This window comes from Helianthus annuus, chromosome 13 (assembly GCF_002127325.2).
Source record: "Helianthus annuus cultivar XRQ/B chromosome 13, HanXRQr2.0-SUNRISE, whole genome shotgun sequence".
Taxonomy (NCBI): domain Eukaryota; kingdom Viridiplantae; phylum Streptophyta; class Magnoliopsida; order Asterales; family Asteraceae; genus Helianthus; species Helianthus annuus.
The window spans coordinates 98,937,240-98,953,058 of record NC_035445.2 but is presented as its reverse complement, the minus strand read 5'-3'; the positions used below and the strand labels follow the sequence as shown (position 1 = coordinate 98,953,058).

The 15,819-nt window shown below is 37.0% G+C and overlaps 1 protein-coding gene across 1 annotated transcript in view; it reads right to left on the bottom strand.

Annotated features, from left to right (window-relative positions):
* The window catches only part of LOC110901384 (wall-associated receptor kinase 2), a 37,263-nt gene that overhangs the window by 10,241 nt on the left and 11,203 nt on the right, over nt 1–15,819 (bottom strand). The window contains exons 4-5 of the mRNA XM_035982301.1: nt 1,545–1,717; nt 738–1,476 (exon numbers count right to left, since the gene is read on the bottom strand). Coding sequence (XP_035838194.1) covers nt 738–1,476; nt 1,545–1,717 — 912 coding nt within the window. The remainder of the gene's footprint in view (nt 1–737; nt 1,477–1,544; nt 1,718–15,819) is intronic.

Here is a 15,819-nt window from a genome sequence, read left to right as displayed (position 1 = left end):
TGATGTTTAAAAGTTTTACTAACATACCATATGTCTGACCAGTATCCACCATCGGTTCCGATCACCGTATATTCCTGCCTCTGATTGTTTTGTTGGTTGATCTCTTCATTTTGGTGCTTTTGTGTTGCAGTATTGACTGCTAAACGTAATAACTGACTTTCTTCATCCTTTTCCTTTTCTTGGCATGCAGAAATTTTGTGGCCGGGTCTGTTGTAGTAATAGCAACATCGCTGCATCCATTTTCGTTCACATTTTTCTTCAGTACAGTGCATGCATGGCATCATGGTTGATGACGGCTTTAAATCATCATCGCTGATATAACCGGCTCTGATACCACTTGTTGGCGGAAGCAGTTGATCTTCATATTCATTATTGTGAGATTTTGGAGGTTTGTCACGAAACAGTGGGTTATTACCAGATTTGGAAGACATGATTATGAACGTGTGAATGAATGAACTTGAATCGAATGTGGACAGACAATAACAAGAGTTATGAATGTCTTGGTGCCAAGGGTTGTTCCCGGCAACAAGATTATATACTTGATAGATAAGCGGTTATTAGATAGTTTGGTTTTGGCGGGAGTAACCGTCAAGTTTGAACCGTTTAACCTACCGTCACAACCGCTGGTCTACATCGTTACATACACACACATACGAATAGGTATATAGTCACAGTAATAACATATAATACATATAATTATGTTTATATCTATATATATATATATAACTAATAGACTTGTGTGAAAGTATTCTGGATCTAGATATCCTAATGTGCCTTGAACTAATGTAGTCACTTCTGTTTTATTCAAGGGTATCAGTCTTGAAGCGCCGAACTCAGAAATTTTGGCTGCAAGATTTTCATCTAATAATATGTTTGCAGACTTCACATCTCTATGAATGATAGGCTTAGAAGCTTCTAAATGCAGATAAGCAAGTGCACGAGCTGACTCGATGGCTATCCTTAAACGATTGTCCCAAGATAACAAACAAATTCCATTCTTGGCATGGATATGATCGAAAAGGGTTCCATTTGAAACACATTCATAGACTAGTAGTGGAACTTCACTATCTAAACAACAACCTAAGAGTTTTACCACATTCCGATGATTGATTTGAGTTAGAATGACAACTTCATTGATGAATTGCGCGATTTGGTCCTCATCCATTACTCGTGATTTCTTTATAGCAACAACACTTTTGTCAAGTAAGATGCCTTTGTATACTGTTCCAAATCCACCACGACCAAGGATTCTACGTTTAGAAAAGTTTTTTGTGGCTTTCTGCAACTCTTCGGTTGTGAATATTCTTGTTGATTGGTTAACACCACTACCCTCATTTGAATCATTTTGTTGTTCCAGCAACAAGCCACCATTTTGCGTAAAGAACTTTTCTCTGAGTCTGACAACCTTTCTTCTCTTATGGCTGAAATAGAGCCATGTTATTCCAACGAGTACAGATAGGAACCCAAATCCCGTTCCTGCACATCAACGAGTCAGCAAATATAAACATATTTTAAAAATTCAACATGAAAAGATATATACTGACCAAGTGATATCCTGAGCACTGGAGATTTTGAATTTCTAAGGGTGCAACCTCTCCCATCCTTTCTTCCATCTCCTACGTATCCATCTGGGCATGAACAATTAAAATGTCCAGGAAAATTACTACAAATCCCATTACAAGGATTGTTGTTAGGGTCAGCACACTCATCGATATCTACAACACAACAGATAAATCAGAGTTATCACTTGGTTAGAAGCTTTAGTTTTTTTATTAGTATATCTAATTTATGAAAGTTGTCATCGGAATAAATTGGTTAACTTCATTTTGTTATAATTTAAGTAAAAATGTTTTATTTTAATATAAACGGTTCCTAGATAAAGGGTTCCATATTTTTATGAATGATCTTAGTTCTATTTTTTTTCTAGACTAAAAACTTATTTCATGACCAAGATAATTTCCAAAGTAGACATCAATTTCTTGCTATTCAAAGGTTCCAATGAATTATGAAACAGAATATGAACAATTAATCATTTAATTGACTTTGGCGAACTACAATTTTATAGTTTCAACAATAAACTAAACGGATGATGACATTGTTGTCAAAGAAACGGATGATAGATCAACATAACAAACAACAATCTAGGAACTTACTTTCTTAAGAGTTTTGCAAATTGCAATTGGAAGGTTAATATAAGAAATGAACTTATGAATTCTTCCTTCACGTAGTATAGTATAAGGAGAAACAAAATGCTATTAACAATAATTAGAAAGCACAAGTCAAAGCTCGTTATTTTCTATCAACACATATACACAAACAAATAAGTAATTGTATAACATTTTAGTATTATACATAAAAATAAATGAAGAAGATAGATGCTAGAAATCATTGCTTTTGTGCACTCACTTTAGAAAATTATTCTTTTGTGATCATATAGAATAGTGTTCTTCTTCACTTTTTATGCTATTCTATACCTTAAAAAGCTATTTTATCTATTATGAAAATAAGTCTATACATAAGAGACTACACATATTTATTTATTATTTAATTTTGTTACATATGCTTTTCAGAAACACAAAAAATAAATATTATGGATCAAAAATCAATCTTTCAGTTTTAGTAATTATCACTAAACAACAAACAATTAGTATTAATCTTAAAGTTAGTATTAATCTTAAGGTGTAGTTGTAAGCGTTTCAGTCTCCTAAGAAGTAGTTTCGGTTTCGAATCCTACTTTTACTTGTTAATAGTCTTTTAACCACTTAAAGGTCACTTGTCCGCTAAAACCCCACCTAATCCCATTTGTTAGAAAAGTATTATTGTGATCTCTTAAGTTTTTCGAGAACATGTTGTCTCCATCAGAAAAACAAAACAAATATTGATGTTTCAGCCCATGGCATTATATATAGTCTAGTGACATTTTAGGGGTGGGATAAAGATTAGTTACCATTTGTTAGAAAAGTATTATTGTGATCTCTTTTAACCGAAGTAGATTTTTCAGAATGGTTTATAACAAAATGATAATGAGTAATTCAAGAATATTTATCACACTATGCAAAAGGTTTAAAAACCGTTATAACAATAATAACGTATGAGTTACATATCTTTTATCCCAAAGTTAAGCATATCTATATACTTTTATACCATATTACAACATGTATTTATAGCACTTTTGTGTTTTATATTGCTACCGTTATTAATATTTATGTAGTCCTTTGGAGTTTCTTCTTGTAGTAGCTCTTGTTTATACATGTTGGATTGTCATAGTTGAACGAGTTAAGAGTACATAAAAGTTCCTATTCTTTTCATCACACATAGAAAAGCTTCAAACTAGAGCGAATATAGTTAAAATAGAGCATGCAAGCTCTCTGTGAAGATGCCAACATATTGAGAGCCTGAGCTTGACCGATAATTAGTTTTTGGAAATCAACTTGGTAGACTTGTGTTGTTTAGGTTTGTTAAAAATGCATACATCGATGAATTTGTCATGATAAATGATAATGGCGTGTAGTAAAGGAACACACAAAGTGTAACCAAGTGTTTATCCTCATCAAAGTATTGTGGGTTCAAGCCCCACAAAGTAGTCAATGAGTGGATTCTAGGAGTAGATTTTAGCGTGTGTGCGTGTGTTCACCATTCAAAAAAACTAAAGGAATACACAATTCAAGATACTAATTTCTTACGTTTCGGTAATGGTATTAGTGATACCACGATATTCAACTTCAGTAAATATGACCACCATGTCCAGGGAAATTCATCTCATACAATTGTGGGTTAGGGTGTCGCAGACTAATAGGTAGGCCAACTTCCGCTCTATACACTTCTTTATGTGGCCGTGACGAGGATACCATTATATGTTGGTGAGTGTCATAAGATCACTTTAGTTGATTGGGATTTACTTATGAACAAATGGAAATCTGATCAAACATTGATAGGAGTTATGAATTGTGGATTTCACCCTTTTGTCACTGATCCGATCGAGTTCATGCACTGACAGAACCTTAAGGGTTTGAAGGGGAAACATCCTATTTGTGGGGGTCAAGGGGTAGTGTCCCATGCGGGGTCTAAGGGACAAAGCTTTAGTAAACAAGTGGCACCTACATCAAGCAAAACATTTGAGTTCCATAGTTGAAAGTCTGTGGAACTTGCTTCTGATCAGGCTTGTTGGTTGACATGTTTGAAATGGAAGGGAGTAAAGTGGTAAAGAGGAAGGAAGTTAATTGTGGCTCATGAGAAGATAACAACATCAAATGGAAAGCCACAAAGGAAAAAGAAAGTAAAGAAACTGTTGATACATATCGTGTGGATACGGCTCGGCTCGGTTCGACTCAGCTACGAAGTGAAGGCCGTAGTCAAGACATCCTCCTGTCTTGACTCGGTATGCTAGTTACTTCGTAATGTTAATGTACATGTAACTGCGTGTGTGCAGTATACATGTTAGTGTATTGTTTATTTGTTTGTTGTTTGTTTGTTCTAAGCCCAAGTCAAGGCCCAAAGCCCAAACAACATGCACATGTCTTTGAAGCCCAATATGAAGACTCAAGCCCACATGAAATGGACGAAATCCCAGAACATGTTTGACGAAAACACTATTTAGGTGAAATCACCCTTGTGGTGAAAACCAAATTGGTGAAAACACTATGAGACGAAATCAAGGAGTGATTTCGTCTGGTCTTTTGATTTCGTCACTCCTTCAGTATATATATACACAGACATCAGACATAACACAGCTGGAGTGAAGTCTGAATAGAACACACACACGAGAGAGAGAGTTTACAGAGCACATTTGTAAACGTTGATTTGTAACTGACTTTTCATAGTATTAATACAGTGGTGTTAATCGTTGAAATCTCGTGTCCATATTATCATTGCGTGTTCTATCTCGGTGTGCATCTCCGGTTGGATTCCGCACAACCGGGTGTGTTTGTACACAAGGATTAGGCGACTAGATCCTCCCCTAGCCGGACCTACAAGTGGTATCAGAGCCTTGGCTCTTCTCCTTGTTAAAACCGAGAGTTTTCGGGTGTGTTTCGGGTGTTTGAAGTTTTTATTTTTTCTTGAAAAATCTGGTTAAATCTTCAAATATCTTCATATTTTGCTGGAAGTTCACATAAAAACTTTGTTATTTTTCATTCTTACATGTTAAAAGTTGGTTTTTAGTGAAGTTTCGAGCAAAACCGCGTTTCGGAAATTTGTCGGTTCACCGGAAAACTCATAGTTTCACCGGATAAACCATTGTGTTCTTGACATATTCAAGTGTTCTTCAAAGTTTTATACTTTTTGATCTTTGAAAGTTATTGTGAAAGTTGTTGTTGTTTTGATAATTGTGATTGATTAAAATAATCCATCACCTTACTGCATTGGTAATTGGATTTGATTATAATATTGTTCATCATCATTTGTGGTTGGTAACTTGAAAAATGTGAGCCGAAAGCAAGACAGTGTGTAAGGGTAAGGTGGCTTTGACAAAGAAGTCTTTGTGTCAGTAAGAGATAAGGGTTGGTGTTCAAAATATCTTCTTGTCTGGTTCAATTGTCAACGAAAACCAGCTGGACGAAATCACCATACATATCTCAGAAAACGAAATCATTTTTGTTCAGTCAACAATATCAAGCATCCTTTCAACGAAATCAGAAACAAATCACCACTTCTGGACGAAATCACCAAGTCTTCATCAACACTTGTTTGGACGAAAACAGCCCTGATTTCACCATACATCCTAGACGAAAACACTTCTGGATGAAATCAACTTATTCTAGTCAACGAAATCACATTTAGTCAACAAAATCAAGCTGTTGGACGAAATCACTTGCTGATTGGACGAAATCACTTGTTGGACGAAATCACTTTTCCTGACGAAATCAGAAGTGTTAGTAAAACATTTCAGCAACGAAATCACTTTTCCTGACGAAATCAGAAGTGTCAGTAAAACATTTCAGCAACGAAATCGCCATTTCAGCGACAAAATCAAACATATCAGCAACGAAAACCCCTATTTTCGTCACATATCTTTTCATATTGTTAACAGAAGCTTTTTAAATCATATTTAACTGTTTGATTTGAGTGTGACTTTCAGGTAATCATTTTTAGTGATCAAACATGAATCCAAGTTGGTGGGGTACTCCGGCTCCGGATGAGGGAAAGTATAGAAATACAAGTTCATCTCCCTCATGGTGGGGAACTCCGGCTCCAGATAGTGGAAAGTACACAAATACAAGTTTATCTCCTTCATGGGCCGAATCTCCCACACGACCTCGAATTACGGCAGAACAATGGGCATCGGTTACTAATCAAAAGCAAAGTGAACCGAAAATGACAACAGATTTATATGGAAATCCATTACCACCAGTTGCCTCACAATGTCATCTTTCTACTGAAGCACCATCATCTCCTGATCCAAGGAACAGTAGTCAGACAAAAACGGCGTTGTATGCTGAAATTGTCAAAGATGTCAGCAATGGTGAATCCTCGGGAGGTAATGACAGTTCTGAACATAGCAGTAGTTCAGATGAAGATGTTTCAACTTCAGTTGAGGGTGATACAACTTCAAGTTCAAGCGAGGATGCATCTGAATGTGAATCATCAAGGGAGGTTATTAATTCTGATGCAGAAAGGCCAACACCTGAGAGTGATTCCAGTCAGGTATGTGTCGATGAACCCACTGCTGTAGATTGTGATAATTGTGCTAGATTAAGAGTTAAGTGTGCTGATTTAGAAGCAAACATGTCTGAGTTGCAAGGGAAACATGATGCTTTACAAGCTAGTTTGTTTGACTTGCAAGACAAACATGTTTCTTTGAAGGATCAGTGGTGTGAATTGCAAAGCAAACACGAGGCTTTGCAAGAGAAATATGATGTGACATTCATCCACAATCAGAAGTTGACCGTGGATCTTTCAAAATGCACTGAAGCCAACATGTTTTATGAGAACCATGAAAAAGAGTTTAAGTCGGTAATTGAGAACTTGAGGAAAGATAAAACCGAATTAACTAAAATGGTTTCCAGAAAACAAACTGACATTAATTTGTATATATCTCGCCTTGAGATAATGCAAAAGGAGATGACTTGTGTCAAAACTGAAAGTGAAGCGATCCAGCTTAAGCTAGACAGTTATTTGAGCTCTAGCTATGTGTTGGATCACATCATTGACGTTCAGAAAGAAAAACGGGATGTCACATGCATAGGCTACAAGAAATGTCCACCACCAGTGAGACACAATTATGATGCAATGCCTGACGAGAAGGATAGAGTGTTCTTTGAACCATCTGTTCCTCTAGATGTAAAGGAGTTTGCAACAGGACTCGGATATAAGAAAGATGTATCATCCGATTCAGATGTATCAGCAGATACATGTGTGTCTTTTGCTAAACTGAATCAGGATCCTCCAGTCATTACTGAGGATGCTGATTCTTCTGATGATGAATCTGATGATGTTGTCCCAGCAAAGTCTGATGCGGTAGTCAAAGATGGGGACATACCTCTCGAGAATTACATTCTATGTGATCCTCCTGCAAAACCCGCTAAGACTGTTGCAATCGAGTCCTCGTCTGCACAAGAGTCGGAGGGTGTGAACTTGCTGTACACTCTTGTTGGTGATGATAAAATCTACGCTGACAAAGATTTTCCTATTAAGAATGTTAATCAATCTTTAATAAGTAAAGTCTTTGAAAATTCGACAAGTAAGTTTTTGGGAAAGACAGGACCACATGTTACAGTTACACAGTGTCCTCCTATTCCAAAGGCCGAAATTCGAAAACAATATGGCAATCAGAAATTACCAACAGAGACAAGGCAGCCAAATCATACCAAACCTAAAGGAAAATCACCGACTCAGGGTCAGAAGAAACAGACCCAAAAGAAAAACAAGAATGTGAACTTTGTGAAATCTAAGGGAACGGACAAAATCGAAACTTTTGAGAACAAATCTAACTTAGATTTTGTTAAACAAGCAACAGTGTTGAAAAGAAATGAACCAGACTGTTCAAAACCTAGTACCTCGGGATCACAAAGTTCATCATCGGCAAGACGATCACATGATACTTCGGGGATTGTTGAACGAAGATCATGTTTTGAATGTGGTACAATTGGACATATAATTCGAACAAAATCATGCCGCCCAAGAGAATGCAAAAGGCAAACAGGGCGAAAACCAGAAAAAGGTCCGGAAGATAAACTTCGTGAAATCAAGAGGGACTCATAAAATTGATACTTTCGAAAACAAATCCAACAAGGATTCTGTTAAACAAAGTAAAATTTTGAAAAGAAACAGTCAAAACAACTATACACAACAAACAAACGATTGTGATGTAGGACCAAGTACCTCAAGATCACGAAGTTCATCATCCAGCTATTACAGTTATGATACTCCAAGGTTTGTTGAGCGGAGATCATGCTTTGAATGCTGTGAGTATGGCCACATCATTAAGAATTGTCCATATCTCACCAAGGGAAAGTCAAAAGTTGATGCCCCCCATGGTAACAATTACCATAAAAGATCTGTTTCACCAAAACAGGACCCTCGTCTTGTTAAACAGCGAGAAAAGAAACAGAAAAAGAAACAAAGAAAAGAAGTTGAAAAGGTTTTAAAACCAGACGTTATCCAAACAAAATCTGTTAAATCGGATGTTAAACATGAAAAACAGAAACAAATTTGGATACGAAAACCGGTAACTGTTTCAGGGGGAGCTACATCAATTCCGAATCATCGGGAAATGGATGTTACAATTCTCGATGATGACGGACGACCCAAGTCCGTGAAGGCTTGGGTCCCCTTCTCCAACTAATCTCTAAATGAGTGTGCAGGATGTTCCAGGAGGAACTATTGATAGTCTTAGGATTGTTGATAGTGGAGCGTCCATGCACAAGATTGGCGACATAAGGCTCCGAAATATTGTTACAAAGTAGGAGAATATTGTTGCCATTGATGGAGAGAGAGGAAAGAAAAAGAAAAAGAAGAAGAATATGTTGGTGAAAGAATGTGGTTGAATGAAGTTGCAAAATTCGACCAAATGAAGAATGTGCCAAAATTTGGTTGTTATGGTTTCTGATCGGGTCCTCAGGAAAGATTCCAATGAAATGTACGCACCTGCAGAACGTCTAAAGTTCAAAATCAACAAAATGGACGTGTAGTGTACATTTCTTCGCGGTGTGATTGAAGAAAATGTGTTTGTTGAACAAACCACACCGGATGTGCGAATGTCTTGGCATGGATTGAACAACTGCACACTACTTCTCAAAAGGAAGACAAAGACCTTCGCTGGTGCAATGTGGAAGACCAGCCGGATCCAAAGGTTTTTGATCGTGTTGCTGTGAAGAGATTTCTCAGTAGCTACAAAAATCGGCCTTGAAGTCCACAACGGGTGGATATCTAGTTTGGGAGAGTGCTCAGATTCCTTGCAATGCACGAAGCAGTTGCAGGATACGGTTTTGAATTTCTAATCTCTCCTATGCTTGTCGATATTTAAGCTGCTTTATGAATTATTATCATCTCGTACAGCACTCTTTGTCCTGACACGTTGATCTCGAATATCACCTCACACGTGTTTGTTTCTCTATGAAACTCGTCAATGTTGTCATGGTCCGCACCGCTTACCGACATGCCAACTGATTTTTCCAAAATTCAATAGAATCATTTCTGATTAAAATTAATTTTGGTAAACGGCATTGAGGTAAAACACTAGTTAACCAACATCGGAAAATCATTTTTGTAAATACCTTTGTGTTTTAAATTTATCTTAGTTTGTTGATTTTAGGGGGAGTAAATCCAATATTTGAAAATCCAAAAACATCGAAAAATCTCAAAAACACAAAAACAATAGAAAAACAAAAATGAGTTTCCTGGCGAGCAAAAGAGAAAGTGATAGTACATCAGTGGTCTATCCAAACCTCTTTAAACCTTAAAATGCAAAACGATAAGCAGCTTTATATAAGATGTATCTGTAGGCTTACAATCATTTTAAAGTGTGTAGGGTGATATAAATCTTAAACCGACTGAAGACCAGGTGGGAACCATTCATTGGCATATGGTCTTAGTACCGAAATTTCGTTTGATAGATTGCCGATGTTCTGAGATATTCGGTCTTTATGCTGCTTATCATCTGGGTATCATGGTTGTATCTTTTACCGAAAAATAACGGGGACGCAAGTCTAGATCTTCCATGATACCATACATACGTGTACATATTGCATACGACCTCAATAAGTGATCAACAATCACATGTCCACAAAAATAAGTGATAATATATCACATTTATCCGGGAGTCAAGTTCGTCTCTCTGCTGTACGAAAGTACTGACCTGTTCACGGACTTGCTCCTGTGCCCTCATGCATCTGAAAATCAAGTTCCTCATTAATAAGTGATTCTATCACATAGGGCTTGTTTTCAATCAAAATAAGTGAGAATCTCACATCATATACGGTCAAACAGATGATAATCGGTATACTCACCGGTAAGATGAACTCTCGTGCATACCTTGATACGGGAATGTGTCGTGATGTGGATGAACACCGGTCGGTAAGTATAAATCATACCTTAACGTATCCCCTCGCCATGATTACAAATGATAAGTTGAGCTTATGTGGATAACAATACCGATAATTGTTATAGGATGCTTATCTAAATGTTAACTAATTGAACAAAAGGAGCGTTTTGGCGTGACCGTACACTGATATGATTCTCTTACCTTCGAAACTCACAAAAAGAATGTCTGTAAATATTTATTTAATGCTTTCAGTTTCTGCATCTTTGTATATATTTATTTACTGCTTTCTGTCTTTACATTTCGAAATATTCAAAAAAAAAATACCAAAAAGATTTTAGGTGTGTTTTAATATAAACTTTCTAAAAGCCAAAAATATTTTATTTCTATTTTATTTTCGATCGTACGATGTTGGACCTCGAGTCTTCGTTGCCTGAAACCTGAACGAAAACCAAATTGACTAAATCTTCATAAACGGTCGGAGTTTGCAAGTTTTGAAAGTTAATAATCTAAATTGAAAAATCTGTGAAACTTTCAAACTGTCGGACGGTAGTTGATTGAAATATGGTCACATGTGTGTCGTTTGTTTATGATAACTATATTCCAAGCAGTTGTTCTCATTACGCGTTTAGATTTCTTGCATGTGCAGATGCTAAAGGCGAGGAGAACGTGTTCGATGATAAGCTTCGGAATGAAGACACGACGTGAAGGCACTCAAATGATTAAGATGATCGAGTTGCCGCTGATCACTCATCAACACCACAAGGATCTAAAGCATTGAAGATCGAAAGATTCACAGCATAATCAAAGGGGGAGTTTATTGACACACTTCCTACATAAAAAGGGGAGTTTGTTGATACACTTTCTACTTACGACGCGTGAAGACTTTGAAGATCCTACGACAAGAATGAATGAACCATCAAGAGATGGAGAACGAGATTACGAACCTCACGAGCAGCATCCAAGGGAGAGTTTGTTGATACATATCGTGTGGATACGGCTCGGCTCGGTTCGACTCAGCTACGAAGTGAAGGCCGTAGTCAAGACATCCTCCTGTCTTGACTCGGTATGCTAGTTACTTCGTAATGTTAATGTACATGTAACTGCGTGTGTGCAGTATACATGTTAGTGTATTGTTTATTTGTTTGTTGTTTGTTTGTTCTAAGCCCAAGTCAAGGCCCAAAGCCCAAACAACATGCACATGTCTTTGAAGCCCAATATGAAGACTCAAGCCCACATGAAATGGACGAAATCCCAGAACATGTTTGACGAAAACACTATTTAGGTGAAATCACCCTTGTGGTGAAAACCAAATTGGTGAAAACACTATGAGACGAAATCAAGGAGTGATTTCGTCTGGTCTTTTGATTTCGCCACTCCTTCAGTATATATATACACAGACATCAGACATAACACAGCTGGAGTGAAGTCTGAATAGATTTCAGAGAACACACACACGAGAGAGGGAGTTTACAGAGCACATTTGTAAACGTTGATTTGTAACTGACTTTTCATAGTATTAATACAGTGGTGTTAATCGTTGAAATCTCGTGTCCATATTATCATTGCGTGTTCTATCTCGGTTTGCATCTCCGGTTGGATTCCGCACAACCGGGTGTGTTTGTACACAAGGATTAGGCGACTAGATCCTCCCCTAGCCGGACCTACAGAAACTCCCCGAACTAGATAATGCAAAAAGAAGGTTAACGTTGTTCGGTCCGATGTGGAATATATTTGATGACCTCAAGGACCATTGGCAGAGTACCTGTTCATAACCGTTGCAACATCCAATTGTAGGGAAGCTATGTGAATATGTGAAGATGGTAGTACTGAATCGATAAACATTAGGGTTAATGCATGTTGGGGGAGGGTGGGTGTTTGTAAAAAGGGACCCAAGAATCATTTGATCAGGTCCATGTGACCTTTCTTTTTCTTTGCTTTGCTTTGCTTTCTGTTTACTTATTTATGGGGCAACATTACCTAAAGTTAATAGTTTGTTCGGTTGTAAATAAACATTGTCACGGTTTGGTGTCACCTTTTCATTTTAGCGATTTAAAATAGTCAAACATTCCCTACCTTTATCCAAGCCCAAAACAAGTAAGACCTTTTGATATGTGCATTGTCTAAGCGTTATGGTGGAGATGTGATTGTCATGCAAGCTTATCGTTACAAAGTAGCATATCTGGTCAATGGGTGATTCATACTAGTGCATTATACGCTAGTCCAAATATTAAACCAAGAGGAGTGGAAAATTGTGAAGGGTGTGTTGCATGAATATAAAAGCCAGAAGCATGTTGGTTTTTGTTAGCTAAATTATGTTCCAAAATGTGCATCGCGTTTACTTACTGAATTAACACATCTATTGCGGGTGTGAATGGGGCACGACTTTGGACTTTAGCTAAGGCATGGTAATGGGCGATTGGAGCATTTTTTTTGTTTGCCATAGTGTTTCGAGCAGACTTGCTTGAAGGCAAACAAAGGTCAAGTGCGGGGATGTGATGGATGGGTTGTGGATTGTAATTTATTGAGTTTATACAATCTTATGAGTTTATATGTGTTAATTTACTTGGGATAATTTAACTATGAGTGAATGAGTCAATGTAGATTAAATATGCGAATTAGAGGCTTACATAAAGAAAGTAGGAGTTAGAATTTTCACGAAATGAGAAAACAAAGAAGTTGGAACAGGCTAGGGCCGTAAGCTACGACCCAGCCGTATCTTATTTGGCCTCGCCACCAGAAAAAATAGAACAATAGCATCGTAGGCTACCGCCCTAGCGTAGCCTACTATGACGCTGGTTATGGGAAATCACTTAAAAACATAAAATTTAGGGCTTTTGAGGATCTTTCTCTATTCCATTCATTCCAAAGGCTAGGGACGCGATTCTGGGAGACACAATCCAAGTTTTTCGAAGATTTTAGCCAATCCAATCATTGTGCAATCTAATCCACACTATGAGCGGCTAATGATTTTGTGGTTTCCTCCGGGTGGAGGATTCTAGTAAGTAGACTATTTGATTCAGTTTCTTCTATTTGGAACATGCAATCTAAGCATTTGATCCTTGTTCTTTAATTGTTTGATCATTGATTGTAAATGGTTGTACTTTATTTAAAATCTTGTTCTTTAGCCTTCAACTCCCGAGAGTTCTAGTAATCGGGATATATTGGAAAAGAGTGTGGTTTGGTAATTTGTAATTGATAATCAAGTGATTAACCTTTCATTGTTTTGCAGTCCGAATAAATTGTCCTTGTTATCACAATCAATTAATCGACTTTTGTAATCATGTGTATGTGATTTTCCCAATTAAAACCGAGTTTTGGAATCTAAAGCCCAGAGCAATCACTTTTCCTTCCGGTTGTTTACAACCTTCTTAATTAATTTGTTAATTTAGTTCTTAAACAATTCTCAACCAATTGATTTATTTTTTGTACAATTTCATAATTATTAAATAATCAATTTAACAACAAAACTTTCCACAATACTTCTTATGGTTCGACACACGCCTTACCCTATCTAATAAAGTATTAGGGGTTGAGTTTTACTCGTACTTTTACTGACACTTCGACATCATTATTGGCCATTAGACAATTGACAAGAACATAGACTTGGTTTAGGTAAAACAGAGGTGTCAAATAAACACCCAGATTTATTCAAATGCAAAATTGTGTCAACAGACACATGACCTAACTGTAAGTGCCATAATTCAAGAGAGGCTTTCAATCAAGAGGTAGCAACAAAAGCTTTTTGACCGGGTTGCATAACATACAATCTGTTCTCACATCTTCCTTGAGCTAGAATTTGTATCGTGTGTCGATCCTGAATATAGAAATAGGGGTTTGAAAATAACACATCCAATGGGTTATCATTGGTTAATTTGCTAATTGAAAGCAAATTTTTGACGAGTTTGGGAATAAGCAACACATCTTGCAAACTAATATTGTTGAAATCAACGTAAAACCAATATGAGAGACGGGAAGAGGATTACCATTGCCAATGGCGACGGTTTCATTTCCGGCTTGGGAAGTGGCATGAGTTATATCTTGTGGATAGGAAACCATTTGATCAGTAGCCTTAGAGGTGCCAAACCAATCGGGACCGAATGAGGTAACATGACATTGGGCATGGAATGCTTTTGCTAAATCAGTTTTTGATGGAGCCGCATGAGAAGCAAACGAGGATAGGTTAGGACACGAGTTGGCAGAATGTCCATCCTTCCTGTTGGAACTCGGTTGAATTTGCAGCGGATAAGTGTGAGAGTTGCATATCAGAATTCATGATGATAAATGATTTAGAAATAACTTGAATATGAATGTGGTAAGTGAGAACAATGAATACACGAGAATGGACAGAAAACTTTTGTGATTATTCTGTCTTGATGCCGGACATGATTGCCGGACAAATTATATATATACATTACATTGTGGCGGTTAATTTTTGGTGGCAATAACTGTCTAATGACAGTTTAAACATTACCCGCTAATATTCTTGATCCGCACACAATACTTGACTCATACATCATACATAATACGAATGTAACATACTTAATACATAACCATAATACTAATAATAATAAAGTTTAATTAACTTGACTAATACCCTCCCGTAAACTTGATTATGGTTTCATCATGACACTTTTGTTGGCTTCATCGACCGCTTTTCGTGCCTCGCTGAAGTTGAATCTACGTCTTTTCTTGTGAACATTCCATGACCCATTCAAACTGTTTCCGGTAAACAAAGCATAATGCTTAGTTGCACTATCATCCGGTGATGAATCATCATCAACACTTTTGCTTTTTCTTGATCTTTCGTATCCAGCCATGGTGGGTTCTCCTTGTTCCAGCATTTCCTTGTCATGTGCTTTCTTTTGTACCGACTTAAACTTGTAATAGAATACTAAAACATCTAAATACATTGCATAGATAATTCTAATAAAATCCCCATCTTGATATTCGAAACCAAGATCTTTTGCAATTGCCGGCCATAAATTATCCATTGTAACACCTTGATAGCCTCTATCCCTTTCGACCATAATATACAGACTAAGCAAATCTATCTTTCTTCCATCATCCAACTGTGGTGGTATTGTTCTTGAAGTTATTTCCATCTTTTCTTTTAAGAACCAACCCACCATAATTTCAAATTTTATCTCTAAATCATGCTTGTACTTAAATACAAAATCCCGATCATCAATCATATCTAACAGCGCTTGACAGTCAGAGAATTCTTTGAATTCTAACCCCCTTATGATCATAAGACTCCAATCAAATTCATGTTCGTTCGAGACATTTAACGTTTCGAAGTATGAATTCAGATAGTCTTGTTTATATTTTTCATTCACATC